The sequence below is a fragment of the Benincasa hispida genome, chromosome 9 (genome assembly GCF_009727055.1).
Source record: "Benincasa hispida cultivar B227 chromosome 9, ASM972705v1, whole genome shotgun sequence".
In the NCBI taxonomy this organism is placed as follows: Eukaryota; Viridiplantae; Streptophyta; class Magnoliopsida; order Cucurbitales; family Cucurbitaceae; genus Benincasa; species Benincasa hispida.
This window is the reverse complement of record NC_052357.1, coordinates 80,354,696-80,372,589: the sequence shown is the minus strand read 5'-3', so window position 1 is coordinate 80,372,589 and position 17,894 is coordinate 80,354,696. Positions and strand designations below refer to the sequence as shown.

At 32.0% G+C, this 17,894-nt stretch overlaps 3 protein-coding genes and 1 long non-coding RNA gene across 5 annotated transcripts; 3 read left to right on the top strand and 1 right to left on the bottom strand.

Annotated features, from left to right (window-relative positions):
- The first annotated feature begins 1,656 nt into the window (after positions 1-1,656).
- LOC120084405 (cytokinin riboside 5'-monophosphate phosphoribohydrolase LOG8) lies at positions 1,657-4,093 on the top strand. 2 transcript variants are annotated; one of them, XM_039040174.1, is made up of 7 exons: positions 1,657-2,249; positions 2,450-2,547; positions 2,676-2,706; positions 2,882-2,981; positions 3,123-3,193; positions 3,287-3,469; positions 3,763-4,093. In XM_039040174.1, the coding sequence occupies exons 1-7, from the start codon at positions 2,136-2,138 to the stop codon at positions 3,853-3,855; spliced, it is 690 nt and encodes a 229-aa protein (XP_038896102.1). In that variant the 5' UTR covers positions 1,657-2,135; the 3' UTR covers positions 3,856-4,093. The 2 variants fall into 2 exon arrangements, with proteins under 2 accessions (XP_038896102.1, XP_038896103.1); XM_039040175.1 differs by having other exon boundaries at positions 2,136-2,249; positions 3,287-3,430; positions 3,763-3,855.
- Positions 4,094-8,060: 3,967 nt separating this feature from the next.
- LOC120085162 (probable magnesium transporter NIPA9) lies at positions 8,061-11,548 on the bottom strand. Its single transcript, XM_039041043.1, has 9 exons — positions 11,258-11,548; positions 10,880-10,978; positions 10,322-10,451; positions 10,023-10,111; positions 9,763-9,819; positions 9,615-9,673; positions 9,094-9,214; positions 8,818-8,966; positions 8,061-8,610 (listed from the first exon to the last, which is right to left on the bottom strand). The coding sequence occupies exons 1-9, from the start codon at positions 11,366-11,368 to the stop codon at positions 8,388-8,390; spliced, it is 1,038 nt and encodes a 345-aa protein (XP_038896971.1). The 5' UTR covers positions 11,369-11,548; the 3' UTR covers positions 8,061-8,387.
- A 2,092-nt stretch (positions 11,549-13,640) lies between these two features.
- Positions 13,641-13,979, top strand: LOC120084929. Its single transcript, XM_039040739.1, has one exon. It carries the CDS (start codon positions 13,641-13,643, stop codon positions 13,977-13,979), a length of 339 nt encoding a protein of 112 aa, XP_038896667.1.
- A 5-nt stretch (positions 13,980-13,984) lies between these two features.
- On the top strand, positions 13,985-15,227 carry LOC120085146. The gene is made up of 2 exons (XR_005483820.1): positions 13,985-14,282; positions 14,935-15,227. It is a non-coding gene; the product is annotated as an uncharacterized LOC120085146 (long non-coding RNA).
- The last annotated feature ends 2,667 nt before the right edge of the window (positions 15,228-17,894 follow it).

The following is a 17,894-nucleotide window of genomic DNA, read 5'->3' as shown; positions in this document are numbered from 1 at the left end:
TTTTCATGATGTCACTCTTTTTTCTTTTTTTTTTCCTTTTTCCGATCTATCTTGAGACAGTTTTTTCGAATAATTTATCAAACTGAATAATAAAAGAAGATGGAAAGTGAGAAGTTGAGGAGTTTAAAAGTAGAATAAGTACAACCTTTTTAAGTATTTAATTGTAAAAGTAAGTCATTTTAAAAAAATAACTGAAAGTTAAACAACTATCAAGATAGTTTTTAAAACACCTTTAAAATTTATTTTGAATAATTATCAAAAGAAGTTCAAATAAAAATGATTTTTTTTTTTAAGAAAACACTTGTTTTTAGTTAATTCAAACAGTCACTTAATATCCAATCGCTTATTTTAAGTTGGTAAAATAAATTATTTATTAATCTATTAAAATTATTTTTTTAATTCTAACTATTCAGTATCATTCTACTTCCAACTTTAAAATCAACTATTATCATGAACATAACTGATGTTCAGAAAAAAAAAATCAAAGTCTGATTTTTCTATACCACAATATTGTACTTATATTATTATTATTATTTTAAAAAATAAAGTCAACAGACCAATTAAAATACAATAATGAAATCTAATATTATAAAAATATATTTCTCATGTAAGTGGTCTAATATATCCTATTAATATAATTTTTTTTTTAGAAAGATAATACATCCCATTAATGACGAAGACAACCACTGTCATGTGACATTTAAAGTCAAATCTGTATAATTGGCATTATGCCCTTAATCACATATAAATACACATTAATTCCACTCAAATACCATCATAATTTTCTTTAGTAATACCTTCTCATCATTTTTAATCATAGCATTTTATGTAGATATATTATAATCTTTTCCAACTTTGTCACGCTCCCAATTTGTATGGGGTGGTTTGATTTTAATGCTATATATATATATATCAATTAATATTTCTTTTAATAAATATAATAATTTATTATCAAATTAATATCGTCATCCTAACAATTAAGTGAAAACAAAACATAATTCAAAATTCAACGACCAATCCAGTAAAATAAGTACAATAAATAGAAACAAAATTAGTTTTAGTTCAAAAGTTGCATAAATCAAATCGGATGGTCAATCAAGAAATGGCAATTTATGTCATATCCGTCTGGAATGATATAAAATGATTATTGATGTCTTATCTACTAAATTATGTCGTGAGTTATATATAATAAAGTATGAGGTTGGCTGGAAAAAAATGAGTGAGAAAAAATTTATAATTCTTTTTTTTTCTCTCTTAAAAAAAAGTGAACGATGTCACTCTCGACAAAATGACCTCTTATATAAATTATTGGCTATATGATACAAAAATGATGGATCTTTTAATATAAAGAAACATCTTCAATTCCTTTTACGAAATCGATTGCAAACAAAGAGATGGAGACAATAATTTGTGTGTAGTAATAATTAATAATCCAACCAGAACAAAAAAGAAGAGAAAAATAAAGAATCTTTATAAGAAAGGAAGAAGCCAAATTAAATGTAAAGCAGAGGAGCCAATTAGAAATCATAGCGTGGCAATTATCAGAATCTTAATTGAAGATGATTATAATGTAATTGGGTCCAATTAAATAGTGAAAAGGAGCCAATTTTACTCGATGCTGGGTCAACTCAAACATCTGTCACCTCCCTTCCTTTCTTCTGCGATCAAAACTTTGCTTTTAGAAGGATTTTGGAGTGATTTGACTCGGGAAATTAAAGGGCAGTTTCCTTTTTTATCTGTTTTAACTCTCAATTCTGAGGTTTAATTTAATTAACTACACTGTGATTATGATCATTGATGAGATGGGCTGCTCTTGTTTTGTTATATAAAGGCCCTCATGGCCATCGTCTGCCTTTCCCAATTATAATTGCCGTTTTTCTCCATTTTTGTTGAAGTTCATCAAATTCAAAACAACCCCTTGTTGTCTTTTTTGAGTAATGATCCTGAAATTCTCTTTTGTTTTGTTTCTCCTTTTTTGGGAAGAGTTTCAATTCTTCGCCATTTAAAAAGGGTATTATACTCTGCAGAAGATACTGCTGCTTCTGCTTTTCTTTTTTTCCATAACCCCTTCTGTTAGTTTTTGCCTTTTCCCAATGTTTCTTTTCGAATTATAATAAGGAACACTTCGATTGTGAATGGAAGAGAGTAATTCAAAAAGCAAGTTCAAGAGGGTTTGCGTCTTCTGCGGCAGCAACTCGGGTCATCGAAAAGTCTTTAGCGATGCTGCTCTTGATTTGGGAAATGAATTGGTTTGTTTCTTCTATAATCCATCTCCACCCTTTTACACTATATTGCTTTTCGATTGCGATTGGGTTTCACTTTCACCATTGATTGCGTTATTAGGAGATGTTTCATTCTTTTCTTACCCTATGTTTCATTGGGGTTTTTTTCAAAAGTCATTTTGCTCTTATTTCCATGGTTCCCATTTACTTAATGCTGTGAATTACAGGTGGAGAGGAAGATTGATTTGGTGTATGGTGGGGGAAGTGTTGGGTTGATGGGCTTGATATCCCAGACCGTATATGATGGAGGCTGCCATGTTCTTGGGTAGGATAGAATCACAATTTGGGCTGTTTTTTATTCGGTGCCTTTCATTGATAATGCAAGACTTGAATGAATTTGAATTTTGAAGTGCACATTAATGAGAATTGTTCTTGATTTTTATTTACATGTAGGGTCATTCCAAAAGCTCTGATGCCCCATGAGGTATAACTTATAAGCTTGTTTTGTTTCTTCATTTAGCTAAACTAGTATTCCTTTTGCTCTTTTATTGTCTCTAGACTCAGAACATGTCTTTATTACAAGTGCTTCACCTATTTTTATCAAAGTACGAAAAAGAAATTGACCACATGTAAATTGTCTTGGATGATGATCCTGGTAGATTTCTGGTCAAACAGTTGGGGAGGTAAGAACGGTTTTGGACATGCATGAGCGCAAAGCTGCGATGGCTCGAGAATCAGACGCTTTTATTGCTCTTCCTGGTAATTTTTATGGAGAATTCATGCCAACAACTTTCTACATAGTTCTACATTATTGCTCAACAGCATTTTGTTTTGCCAATTCATTAGCTTGGAGGATTAGATGTATAGTTTGTTTTGATGTATGATTATTATTTGCAATAGGAGGGTATGGGACGATGGAAGAGCTGTTGGAAATGATAACGTGGGCCCAACTTGGTATCCACAAGAAACCAGTAAGCTTAACCTGTGATAATTCTGTGGTTAAAAGTCTTGTTAGTCTAGCCAACTTTCTTTTAAGCTTGTACTGTGGGCATTACTCTGTGCAGGTCGGCCTGCTTAATGTTGATGGTTACTACAACTCTTTGTTGGCATTATTTGATAATGGCGTGGTAGAAGGTTTCATTAAACCCGTTGCTCGAGAAATTGTGATATCTGCTCCAACAGCAAAGGAACTCATGGAAAAAATGGAGGTATCTGACACCCCCATCCCAGTTTTTACTGAAAGCAGTGTAAGAGAACTGAATAAATATAGAATGAAATGAAACCAAAGCATAGATTCTGACTTTGAAAGTTTTTTTATAAGACTAAGGATCCTGAAGACATTTTCGATAAGATTCGTATATCTTTGAGATCAACGAGTAGATGCTTACTGAAGTGTGATCAATATTTTGTATTGACCTCTAAAATTGACTTGGAAGTTCAATTTTGTATGATATGACGATTACACATCTGGTCTCTTGCCACAATTGTAACTATTCGATAAAGCCATTCTAATTCTGTTTTTGATAATTTTGTTTTCCAGGAACATACTCCTTTCCGTGAAAATGTTGCTCCCCACGAAAGCTGGGAAATGGAGCACCTTGGTGATTATCCGAGCCATGAAAACAAACCTTGACAGATATGTGGTAATGGGACTTCCCTTGAGATTCCTGATGTCATCCATCATCATTTTTAATCATGAATGGAAACCTGTTGTGATGGGGCCATAAGTGGTTCATGATTGTGTACTTGTGTTCTTTGTGATTGGAATTTTAATAAATACCCCTTTCTGTTTAAGAAGTGCTTGGTTTGTGGTCAATCAAAACACCAATCATAATATCTAGTGGACTGGTCACCACTTCTTAAAAGGAAAAGCAAAACAGAGTAAACAAGCATTATTAATGCAGAACTTTCTTTGCACTTTGAAGGCCTAGTCCCACAAATTTGATGTTCTTTGTGGACTTAATTAGGAGAGTTAAAGAAGGCCACATCTTTCAATTAATTGATGAATTCCAAATAATTGAAAGTCGGTTTCATCATTTTGAAAAACGTTTTATTAAATTACATAGACCATCTTGAAAACACCCTTATTTTAAATACAATAGGCACCACATAATTCCCTATGAGTCGATATCAAGCGCCATGCTTTATAACATTTTCTAAAAAAGATAGGGACTAGTCCTTTAATTTGGGCCCAAAAAACTGATGCCCTAGCATTGGGTGCCACTGCCAGGTTGTAGTTGCAGAATTTTGGCCTGGGCTGATAAGAAGTTAAAACAAGCTACCTAACACTTCATAGAGGTCAACATTCCAATAGATTCAATGTTTTTAAATGTCCAAGGCACACTAAGGCGTAATGGTCCTCTAAAGTCTAAGCGTAAAGCGCACAAAAAGGCACGGGCTTTTTTTTTTTTTGTGGGGCGCACTATATATAAAAATATTACATCAAAAAGAGAAAGCAAAGTTGAAATGGAAATATGAAGAAAAAAAAAGACCCTTAACACAAGAAATTTTGCATTTAGGCCTAATAAACTTGATTCTTTTAGTGTATAATGAAGGAAAAGCCTTAATTACTACTATTTTTTAAAAATAATAAAAAAGCTCCAAGATCCAGGGCTTTGAGTCTTGGGGCTTCACAAAAGGCGTGCGCCTGGGACGTGCCTTATTTTGTGAGCCTCGCCTTTCCAAGGTGAGGGTGCCAAACCTGCACCATGGGCCTAGGCGCGCGTTTGAAAGGGCTTTTTAAAACACTGAGTACATTGTAATTTATTTAAACCTTCAGTACTTTAAAAGGCCTTTGTTATACTGAGCTTGAATTGATAAATTTGAATGATTACAATTTACAAATTTAGTAGATTCTTAAACTATTTTGTTTGTGAGAAGAGTGGCAAAATTTTTGGGGAGTTTACCTATTTGCCATATTATCTTGTTGAGTGCTTTTTCTTCTTATAATGGCAGCTTGTAGTTCAACTTGTTTAAAGGTCCATATTTATACTGAGCTTGAATAACAAATTTGAATGGTTTAGATACTTCAGCTGTCTTTCAGTTTGAAAATGAATGGATATAATTTCTTGTGCTCTTTTGGACAAAAGAGAATATATATATCTTTTCCTAATTGTGATGCACAACTCATGAGTTAATAGACACCAATATCAAAGCCGCTTCATCAAGCAGATTCTCAGATAAGACAGGATGAAAGAAAAAGAAATTAACCTATTCCTGTGACTTCCTTTTTTCTCCTATTGCTTTCTTTAGAAAATTAAGTAAATATTGGAATGCCATTTCGTCTGAAACCTGAAAATTTTCAACTTACCTGCAAAAAGCCTCTTTAACTTTACATTAGAAGAGACACCCAGATGTCAATACACTGACCAACCAAATGTATCTGGTCCCAAAACTATAGGAAATCCAATACTCTGTCAACCCTGGAAATCCAGTTCATCATAAGCTAGCTTTATTTGACAAGCTTGGCCTCAAGTCAGTTTGCCAAAGTGTCACATGGGTTTCTCAGGTTATTGTCCATTCCCGCCTCAGGTGTAGGGTTCTTATGTTGTGGGCATCTTTGCAGTAGTCCTATGACGATGTTTTGCTATCAATCACTTGTCTGGTTGTGATTGGAAGAATCATAAACTAAGGAATTTGAAGCTGAAAGCATAGGAAGTGTTTTTGAATGCTGGGTTTGTTTGCATTCCATTTTTTTTTTTTTCATCATTAAAGAGATGTTGCTAACACAAATTAGTCAGTCAGATGAAATGACACGAGGGGCCTTGAGTGTATTATGTGGTGTAAATGAGAGTTAATGATTTTGGCTGTTAATTCTTCCCTTTTCAGAGGACCCTTTTTTTCTGCTATGAGTCCCCACAGGCTATAGAACTGCTCGCTACTCTACTAGACATGTTTGTTTGCAATAATGGAGATGATGGAAAGCTGAGGTTATCAGATTATGGATTCATCTCCCTCAACTTTGTCCTTGCACTTGCAGATTACAGATATTTCTGTTTTATTTTAGCTGTGTTTTTTTATGAAATGCTGAATGTTATTACCTTCCATGGGTGTTTGAATTATTGGTGTCCCAAGTAGAAAAAAAGGAATGGATTTGATGTTATTGAAAGAAAAAGAAGGAAAGCTGGTTGCTTGGTTGGTTGATTCTTCTGATTATAAACTTAAAGAAATGGCAGAAGCAGAGATTTCTTACTGTTGAACCCATTTTCAAATCATTTCCCACTCTCAGGTGTGGAAACAGGAGGAAATTTCCAAGAGCTTTTGGTGTTTTCCCAATTGTCTATGTTCTCTTGGTTAAGATTCCTCTATCTATCTCTCTGTGAAGAAGTGAGCTTGAAAAGTAAAACTGTTTATTATTCTATTCTTTTACATTTTGGTAAGCACTAGACTACTAGTAGTGCATTTTTCTCTTTATTATCTTGTGTTATTAATTATTGGCTCTGAGATGTCCCCAGTGCTGCCCTCCTAATTGCAGCTTTATTCATAAGCACCCTTCTTATTAATTTCTTTTGTTTTGATCGTTTCTAAAAATTGGTTTGTGTGTGCGCTCAAAGTTATTAAGTTTAAGATACTATTTGGAAATTGGAATGACTTCTTTGAAGTGTTTTTTTTTTTTCTTTAACACTCAGAAAACCATTTCAAACCTGTTCTCTTTTTACCAAAAAGGTATTAAAGTTGAAGCAACCTAAAAAAAAAAAAAAAAACCAAATTTTGGAACAAGAGTTGACTTTTCAAAAGCTTAGACTTCAGAGGCTAACATAAAAAATAAGTGATATTTCATGTACTTGTTGAAGTGTTTCTTTTTTTTCTTTTCCCCCTTTTTGGTTGGGGGCTATAGAAAAACATGCACCACTTGATTCAATAAAATTCCCACTTATTTGACTTAATATTGGCTTGTATCTGTTCCACTAGAGAGTAGGGAGTAATCAGCAGTATGTCCAAATTTGTTAGCTGGCATATTTTCTTGACTACCAAGGATAGTACTTTCCAGTTTCCACCATAATTCATAGGTAGGAGCAAACTTCAATAAGAATGTTAAAAGGTGTTTATATTCCAACTTTTTTAAGATTTCCATGCTCTTCGACCAACATTACACCACAACCTTTTCATCATTAAAAATTGAAGTAATTGAAATGAAATTTCATTAATGGAAGAATCATAGTAGGCTTGAATCGCAAACATAATTTGATTACTTTTGATTTCATTTATCTATGGCTTGATCATATTCGGTAACAATCAATAACGGTAAAAATAACAATAAATATGACAATTTCATAATTTTTATACTGTTACATAACAATATCTATAATAGTAACAATAAAGGTAGTGGATCCTACATAAGAGATTAATCGGCCTCCATTTTTTATATTACCATCGACAATTATTATATAACTATTATATTTAAATTTAAAATGTTTTTTGTTTAATAACCAAGACTATAAATGTTTGAATTTAACATATATGAATAATTTTTTTTAGTACATGTATATATATAATTATTCCCTTCTACTAAATAATTTCTCATTAAATTCAAATAACTCATGTGAAATTAATCATTAAAATCATTATTTATTATTATTATTTTTTTTTTTTTTTTTTTTTGACAAAGTTAAGTTATGCTCATATTGACAAAAACTTTTCAATAGTGGTTATGTAAGAGACTGCATTTTCATACAACTTCAACAAATTGTAACAAAATGAACTAAACAACCAGAATCCATTAAATCTACGTATTTCATGACTGAATTAGATTATACTTATTATCTAAACAGTTGTTTAAATTGGATAAATTTACGATCCAAACTCTGAAGTGCCACACATAAACCGGTCTTGCAGACATCTCAAATGGGTACATCTCTTCATAAATGGACTCATATCAGCATCATCAATTTTCAAAACTTAAATATTGTAATGGGTAAATGGATATTAAAAAATGGTCTTAAACATTGAAACAATCAAATCCAAGGGGATTTCACAATGTCGTTGCCTAAGCAAAAGAAGGTATAATCTTATATATATATATATATATATATATATATAAAATCACATTAAAAGTACACCCATGAGAAAGTGGAGTGCATTACCAAATTCCAACTCAGATCCGTATACGTTCGTACCTGGTCTCCCACATTGGTATTGTCTATACATGAACTGTCTTCGTGGTTTTCAAGCGTCAGCCTTTTCTTTTGAAGATAGCATCAAATTTTGCAATGTGGTTGTCTGAATGATTGCACTAGGGCTTGAATCTCTTAAGCGGACAGATGATCCTGATCTATGCCCAAAGTTCCTATCAACACCACTTCGCTTAAAGCGCCGGTATAGCCAAGTAAAACGTCGAATCAGTCTTGAAGAACTCACAAGCAGAATAACACCGACGATGATTAGCAGCCTGTACAGAGAATGTCTTGAATTAATAGGCCAATAGACACAACCTACATATACCAAACTTCTAACACTTTCCAGCCATCTAATGCACCAGAGCCTCAAAACAAGTTCCGTCAGTTATCGTAAACTCGAAAGGTAATTATAGTTTTTCTTTATCAAGTCAAAGTAGCGATGTGGAGTACACAGGACGAGGTATGTATTTCTAGTTTACCATCCTAGCAGAAGGAGAAGGCGGCCAGTTGGTGACGAGGGCAATTCTTCACCCAGAGCAAGCATACCAGCAACAACACCAGTGATGATCGATGCCACAGCAGCACATGTAGACACCACAATTGCCCTCCCATGTTTTAGTCCTCGAGTCTACTAAAAAAAAAAAACAACATTATTATGAACTAGAATAACACAGGCAAAAGCTGTCAATAAAACAATGAACATTAGATGCAAAACAGAATCGTAAAGAGATCAAATCACCAAGCATTTGAAGTACCTGATAGTAAAATCCTGTAGCACTGCAACAAATACTTATCAGGATGCATATGGGAACCAATATTTCATGGAACCCCTGCTCCAAAAATAAGAATCCCATCTTTGATATTACAGACGCCATCCTGCAATTGCAGATTTAACTTGTGATGTTTTGCTATTATGAACCTAGAAAGCTGATCGGATTATTTCCCTTTCAACAGGTTGCATGGAAATAGTTCTATGTATTTATGCCACATATGTGTAGAAGACTAACAATTCCCCAACATCATGGACACTCGAACAGTATACAGACAACCATAACAATGATTATTCGAAATTCCTCTTTTCATTGTCTAGTCCATCCTGAACGTCAAAATAAAAGCTGGCTAAGATTCAATTTAAAACAAACTAAGATATCACCACAATCAGGCAGGAGCTATAATTCCTCCCAGTGAAGCAAAGTTCTAGTTCCTAATAGTCATCCTCAACCTTAATGATTGCAATGTAATCCATCAAGTAAAAGACTGCAAGCCAGAACATTACCCAAACAAAATGCCAGATTCCAAGCCATATATTATTTCTTCAACAACTTCAAATTCCATCTGCAACATATACATATATGTCATATTATTTTTTTGGGAGGACAAGAAAACAATTGAAATGTCAATATAAAAGAAAAGCAAGAATTTACCAACTCTTGTTCTCTCCTTTGGCGTTTGTAGAAATGAAGCCATCCATTTAGAAGAATCTGTTAAACACACACGTACCCAATCATTTCTAGATGTCAGTATATTCATCTTTTACAGCTTATTGATAATTCACAAAATACTAGTATGCTATATTTGTTCCTGCAAGCAAGACCATAAAACTTCTAACATAAAAGGCCTTATCTAGTTTACATGGCCAGAGATTTTTATAAAATATCAGGTTATAATAATATAAGATACCTACAAACAAGATGGTCATGATGAATGCTAGCCATGGCAAATGAAAAACTGATATCGCAGATGCCTTTTGCTCCTCACCTCCGGCACCAACCCCTAGAAATGGGGAAAAAAACCAAAAAAAGGAAATGGATAACTAAATTACAAAAGTATGCTAGAAAGATGAAGATTCATAAAACAGTTGAGATACAAGACATGACCAAACCTGAAATGCATAAAACAAAAATTTAAAGACAAGAAAGGGAAAATAATATGAAAGATATCAAACAATAACTAGATTAAGACACAAAGGTGAACTTACATTACCTATGGTGCCAATGCCAGCAAGCATAATCCCCATCCAATCAACGACATTCATAATTTCCTTCAGATAAAAATGTGAGAATATAGAGAGGATGGCAAGTCCACACCCAGAAACTGGTTGAATTATAGAAACCTGAAAAACATAAATTAGAAAGGAAATGCATTTTTCTGAGAATAAAATGCACGTAACAACATACATTGACAGAACTGTATAAATTGTCCTGTGAGGTACGGATTCTTGGGGAAAACGTAAACTATAAAACGGTTTTGTAACATCAAATTAGAGATGAAATATTTAGAATCTTTGATTACATGTTATTATTTTCATAAAGATAGATATGATATAATAAATACGACAAAAGGAGTCAATTAGCCATCAAAACATCAATTGATATCTCCATCAGATGTAGCCTGTGGGGAGGTTACAAGGGCGCCCTAAATTCATCTAGATCTCAGAAAAAACAGCCTATGCGCTTAATAATGCAAATATCCAATCATCCAATGCCAATGAAAAAAAAAACGAAAAGAAAATGGCGTATGTAGCTGAATAAAAAGACTTACAGGGGCGAGGGATAGCGCTCTCAGCATTAAAATGGCTCCAAATATATCCATCAGAAAACCAATTATCCAAGTTTTGTTAAAAGCGTAAGCCCTTATCACCTATATAACACAAACAATCAGAGAGAATTCATAATTTCATTCAGGAAATTCGCCAAAAGAAAGAGTTTATAATCAGGATAAAATCCGGAAATATTCACTCAAATCCCCAATGAAATTCGAAGATTGAAAATCAAATAAGATCAACATCAAAGAAACACAATACGACTAGCGATCGGGCAGTTCAAGGGAGAAAAAGAAAACGAATCGCATGAAATTAAATGACCTAAAAGGAAATGTGGAAAGAAAAAAACGTAACAGATAGAAAAGGAGAAAGTGTACCTTGAGCTTGAAAGAGAGAGGAGGAAGAATGACGGTGCCCTTCTTCTGAAGAATTTTGCCGATATTGTTGCCGGCGGCGGCGGCCAAGGTTAAACAAATCGGTTCCCACATATCTTCGTTGAAAACCCAAAAATTGAAACCCAGAGAGCAAAAGAAACAGAGAAATCGGGAAGAAGAAATCAAGAAATCGGAGGAAGAATTACGATTTACGTTAGAGCATTGCCTCGAAATTTTTGCGCCAACGACAGAATTTTGTCTTTTCGCCTTCTGCTTTCGCTCGTATTTCTAACAAAACCAGACCCGCCAAGAAAGCCCATGGGATCTAATCACGTGCGGCTCAGATGTTCCTCCATCCTTTTTCCCTGCCCCACGTGCCAACTTTTTATTGGCTGTTCAGGGTTAGTTTCTTCTTATCAGCTATCTCTTCTCTATATTTTAACCCTCTCTCTTTCGTCCTCTAATTAAAGTTGCATGTTAAAATAGGAGGTTTCACTTTCACGGGTTATTTTGGTAGTCAAATCAAATCGGGTTCGATTTTTTAAACTCAATTCCATTTTCAAATTCAAAATTTAACCCAATCGAGAATAATTTCAAATCAAACCAAATCAATACTTAAAAGTAAAAATTAAATTTTCGGTTCCATTTGATTTTGATATTTATCTTGATTTGGTTGATTTCTGAATTCACTTTTGGGTTAAATTGTCACGATGTGATAAAATTAAAATAAATTGTCCATATGACCTACCACGCTCAAAATTTAAGAAGTGGTATCTAATAACTTAAATTAGCATAATTTTCTTCCAATATAAATAGACGTTTTTTAAAATTAAAAAATATGTTTAACAGAACTTTAATTCAATGACAAACTTGTAACAATAAAAGTGTCTCCCTATTAGGAGAGAAGTTAATTGACATGGACTTTTCAAGGGTTAGAATACAATTCAAAGAATTATCACATGATCATGATTTTATTGAGTGGAATTAATTGGAGGTAGTAGGATTTGAACAACAGATCTCGTGGTTACTGACACACTCGTATATCACGGTTTGACATATGATCACGATTTTAAATTTAAGTCGATAGGTTGATATTTCTATATATCCATTATCCATAAATTTGACATCCACATATTGTAAAAATCTATTCAAGTTACAAGTTCCTCCATTAATTTTTATATTTATTATATCAAAATTTAAAATGTGCGAAAATCAAAATAGGGTCTAATTTTAAATTTTATATCCAATAGTTTTTTAAACATTATACATATAATAGACTTGATGATACATTCAATTTTAAATTACTCACATACTTATATATTAGCCTAACACAAAATTTAAAGTTTTAGATATGGGAATGTTATTATTAACACATAAATTTTTGTGTTTAAATTCTATTTTCAGTTTTTAACTTTGAATATTGTTCTATTTTGACTTTTAAATTTTTAGAATTATCTATTTTAGTTCTTCAACTTAAAAAAAAAATGCTTATTTTGGTTACTACTATTGAATTTTTTGTTAACTTTTTAACAAAATAGCCAGATGATTTGTATTTTTGGTAACTAAACTACCAAAAGAGTTAATCACAGTAAAAAAATATACGGTTTCAATATTGAATAAGATGGTAAAGCGATTTTGTAATGGATAATTTGAAAGTCATTTTTCGTTCAAAATTTTGGTCGTTTACTATTTTGATGTGTTGGTAGTTGACATTTTGCTTCATTTTCATCTTTCTCAGCCAAAAAATACACGCCACCTCACATTTTCATTTAAATTTTAATAAAATTGTAACTACAAGGACTAGAATAAATACTTTCTAAAAGTGCAAGAACTAAAATGAAAGTTTTTAAAAGTTTAAGGATCAAAATACATTAAGATTAAAAGTTGAAAAATCCAAATAGAATTTAAATATAAATTTTTTATTATTGACTCTTCTTCCGCGAGGAAAAGGAAAAAAAGAATTTGAATATTTATTCTATACCCAATTCCTAAACAAATATTACTGAATTTATTTTTTATTTTTTCGAATAAGCCACCGGAAGTCGAGCTAAATCATCTTCTTGCCAAAAACAAAGTTGACCATAAATCAACGATTTGAATTTTGAAATAAAAGCAGCAGTAAAATTCCCTACACTCATTGCAAATTGCGAAGAACACGCCACCGAAAATCAATTCCAAAAGTCAGCCGAGCAACAAGAAAAGTAAGAATATCCCAAACAGAAACCAAAAGAAAAAACAAGCTCCAGTCCCCTTCATTCCCCAAATTTGACCCTACATTTTTCCATCATTCCCTTCTCCCAGTGTTGTCCTCTTCAAATTCGCTCTATGACTTCTTTTCCCCTTATAGATTAACCCCTCAAATCTTCTCCCTCTCTCCCAATCTCCCATGGAAGATTACAGGTCAAATGGAAATGGGTTCACTGGAGAGAACAATACAGAGTTCAACTATGCCCCAAACCCTCGAAACGCTTACGAATTGCGATCATATTCTGCATCTTATGCACAAACCCAGATGGAAATCAGGGATTCCCAGTTCAAGAAAGGGAAAACCCCTTCTGAGTCTGTCTCGAAATCTTGGAGTTTCTCGGACCCTGAATTTCAGAGGAAGAAGAGGGTTGCTAACTACAAGATGTATTCTGTTGAAGGCAAAATGAAGGGCTCTTTCAGAAACAGTTTTAGATGGCTTAAACGCAAATGCGAACAGGTCGTTTATGGCTGGTGGTGATTCATTTGGATTTGGCTATGGTGGGTCTTGTTTCTCTCTAATCTTTTCAAGTGCTTTCTTGCAAGTATTGGTGAATCTTTTTTTTCAGTTGTAGTTACAAGAAACTTGGAAAATTAATGGTATCATAGTTCTTGATGATACTTCTGTTGTATGCCTATGATTTGATTAAAAGAGAGGAAAAGAAAGAGGAGTTTGAGCAATTGTATTGTTCATCTTGCTAGAATATTCATTTGTTACTGTTTAGTAGAGGGGATTCTAATGGGAGCTTGTGTTGGAAGAAGAATACATTGGATTCTATGTAAGGTTGGTTATCTTTCAAGAATTGAAACTTCATATCTTCCATTTATCTTTACCTACGTTTGCATTGTACAACTCTTTTTGAAATTTTGTGAACTGGGATTTCTTGTGGACTGAACAGAAGTGCCTTTGATTTTAGCAGCCTGGTATGGTAGTTGAGAGTTTTATAGCTTGATGACTAACTAATTCAATGATTTGGATTTCAAACAACATGCTTCTGTTTAGAATGTGTGAAGAGAAGGTTTTTAGAGTTTTGAGGCTACTTTGGAATTGTGTAGTTGGATAGAAACATCAGTCCCATATGGTGGTTAGAAGTGGTTAAACTCCTTGGTTTATAAGTTAGGACAAAATTTCCATTGGTTGGCTTGTTTGGTTGAATCTAGAAACAAAATCATACCGGCTTTGGACTATATCATATCTTGATCGATCATGGAGAGATGTGTTGTCTTAACATTACATGAGTGATTAGAAATTAGAATCATGTGTGTTTTAGTTTCTTATCTTTAATTGCTTGAAGTAGTTTTCTTGCTAGGTTTTTGAGTTGGTCTGCAGTTTTTTTACATACCATTGTTCATCAAAACCATTTAGATATTGTTTCAAGTTTTGGAACTCATTGTTGAAAGGTTAGAACCGAAATGAATGCTCGAACCTGTGACAGGGATTGGCAGATTGGCAGGGACGTTGAACTCGCCACAACAAGTAGAGTATTGTGTTCAACGGCGATAATGAACCTGAACACCGACATTACCTAAAACGTAAACCAGTTCGACCACATAGTTCAAGTCATTTCACTCTTTGGTTTGATGGTACTGAGAGAATTGCTTTACACAGTTAAATAAAACCATTGGTTTCTTGCCTTGAACTCTGCATCTTCAGATTTTATAATATTGACTGTGTTATTTATTCATTAGTAGAAATCATCTGAGCAAGATTCTTCAATTTGTCCAATAATTTTCTGCCTATTGCTGCTGTTTGTTCATATTCTTGAGCATCAATTGAAGTTTCAATCGGGCTAATAAGTCATGAATTCAATTTATGGTGGCCACATGTTAGGATTTAATATCCCACGAGTTTTCTTGACGCTGAAATGTTGTAGGATTAGACGGGTTATCCCTTGAGATTAGTCGAGATGCGCGTAAGTTGATCTATACACTCACGGATATCTAAAAAAAACTGAAGTTTCAATCAACAAAATGTTTAGGTGGGCTTCAAACTCACATTCCATCTTTCTTTTATCACCTCTTGAAATGTACAGATAAAGAAATCCAACATTATATATATATATATATATTTGGCATAACTCTCTTCCCCCTCATTTCCTCAAAGAATGAATTTTTTTAAAAATAACTTTTTGTTTGTTTTAAAATTAGATTTAAAACACTGTGATGGGATTGCTTGTAATAAACATTTATGACTATTTACCAATTTATAAATCTAAGAGGAAGAATAAAATTCTTTTTAAACAAAAAAATCTAAAATAAAAATATTGTTTAAAAATAAATTCTGAAAAATTTTCTAACCAAATAATTGAAAAAATGATATGGAGTTGTGGAATATCACTGTGGTTGTCATTTGGATGATTTGTTTGGAATTTTGTTACTTATTTATTAAAATATCAAAGGGTTAGCAAATTTTTGCCTGGCAATAGCTGAGTCAGCAACATCAATTAGCAATTTGGACTTGAAACTTTGAGACTAAGAGATTGGTCTGGGCCAAATTGGGCCTGTTTCTAGCTTGTTTTAGGCCCATTTCCAATAATGGAAGTGAAGCCCACTGCAATTGTCATCCTCCTGTAGGAATGACAATAAAGGATGGAAGCTTAGGGCACCTTTACTTAAATAGAGAGAATGAGAATTGGAGATAAAATTTAGGAGAAAAATAAATTTATAAAATTGTAGTTGATGTAAAATTAGAGAGAAAATTTGGAGTTGTATTCATTAAGACTCATAACTAATAATTGCATTAGTTTAAATTATAGACTTTTGACATCAATTTAAACCCTTTGTCATAATTTTGTTTTAAATTTTTGTTGATGTATAACTTTCTCGTGTATATAAACATCTTTAAATGAAAAATTAGTATTAAATTTAAAAGAAATATATTAATTAAATAAGTAGCAGCAGTTTTTTCATTAAATTTGAAAGATTTTTCATTGCTCATCTTCCTCTCTATATTATCTCTATCTATTTAGAAATAATTATTGGAAAATTTTTCTTTCTATTTTAGTATAACGTTTGGAGAAAAATAATTTTATTTTTTTTATTTTAAATAGAATTGAGTAAAAATAGATATAATTCTTTAATAAATAATCTAAATTAATTCACTCATGAAAGTTTAAGGTTATGCACAATTTTAAATTAATTAGTCTTTATTCTTTTTTTATTATTATTAATTTTATAAGATAAATAAAAAAGTAAAATTTACTCTCAATTTGTGGGTCTTAGATAACAAAATTGAGAATCATTCTTATTATATGGTGAAAAATATCATTATAATATTCCTGACCTTGATGGGTCCACAACTTTTTTTTTTAATTTTTAATTTCAATTATTGTATTTGTTTATGCTTTTGGTAGGTTTTATCAATTTAATATTGATTCTCATTTTGTACAATGTTAGTGACAATGAATTAATTGTTTTTCCAATTCCAATTTAAACAAATTTCTGATTTTCTCTCATCCGCTTCAAGTAAATATTAGCTCAACCTAGAGATAATGGCTACCCACATGGATAAGCTGTGGAATTTTATATATCAAAGAAAAAACTTACAAATAAATATAGAAATTCAAACCTATTCACTTTTGAAACTTTCATTTACCCTACTCTTCACTATTTTTTTTTTTTTAAAAAAAAATCAAATACTACCATATTATTTAACTCCCCAGTATTGTTTGTAGTCATCTATATACTTTCCTTGGTATATTTTTATTCTTTTCAGTTCAATAACATATGTGTCGAATTGATTCAAATCTTTGACCTCTTAAATTTAGACCTAACATTTAAGTTATAATTTTTTTTTTTTTTGTTTCATTAACGAACTCAGCTTGTTTACTTTGGAAAAATGGTCAATAATTTTTATAATCAATACATTTCTTTAAAAATTGTAAATTCAATACTCTTTATGTCTCTAAGTTTTTACCCTAATTTTGTTAGAGAAACAAAAGATATAATTTAATTAAAGAAAATGCATATGAAAATGGTTTTTTTAACCTTTCAATCAAAATAAAGCTAAAAATCATAGCCAAAGTAAACATAGTTCAAGAACTTAAAATTAAAGGATGAAAATATTCGTCGATATATCGATATATTCATAAATCGAAGATTTTGAATATTGATATTAAATATTCATAGATATCTTCAACATATTTTATTAAAACCCGTAAAACATGAAAAAAATCATCTATTTAGTATAATAAGAGTAAAAACAATTTAATTATTGACCTAAATAAATTTTTTAAGCCCCATTTGTTAATCATTTTTTTTTGTTTTTTTTTTAAATTAAGTCTATGTATACTACTTTCACCCCAAAATTTTTTCTTTTGTTATCTATTTTTTACCGATAGTTTAAAAAACCAAGCCAAATTTTGTAAACTAAAAAAAATAACTTTCAAAAATTTAT

What these genes read in the sequence shown, in the direction of transcription:
- LOC120084405 (XM_039040174.1), top strand. Translation starts at nt 2,136, where the DNA reads ATGGAAGAGAGTAATTCAAAAAGCAAGTTCAAGAGGGTTTGCGTCTTC. An exon ending in GGAGGCTGCCATGTTCTTGG is followed by an intron (nt 2,548 to 2,675) that starts GTAGGATAGAAT and finishes ATTTACATGTAG; the next exon opens with GGTCATTCCAAAAGCTCTGA. An exon ending in TTGGTATCCACAAGAAACCA is followed by an intron (nt 3,194 to 3,286) that starts GTAAGCTTAACC and finishes TACTCTGTGCAG; the next exon opens with GTCGGCCTGCTTAATGTTGA.
- LOC120085162 (XM_039041043.1), bottom strand. Translation starts at nt 11,368, where the DNA reads ATGTGGGAACCGATTTGTTTAACCTTGGCCGCCGCCGCCGGCAACAAT. An exon ending in GAATCTGGCATTTTGTTTGG is followed by an intron (nt 9,215 to 9,614) that starts GTAATGTTCTGG and finishes CTGCAATTGCAG; the next exon opens with GATGGCGTCTGTAATATCAA. An exon ending in CTACAGGATTTTACTATCAG is followed by an intron (nt 8,967 to 9,093) that starts GTACTTCAAATG and finishes TTTTTTTAGTAG; the next exon opens with ACTCGAGGACTAAAACATGG.
- LOC120084929 (XM_039040739.1), top strand. Translation starts at nt 13,641, where the DNA reads ATGGAAGATTACAGGTCAAATGGAAATGGGTTCACTGGAGAGAACAAT.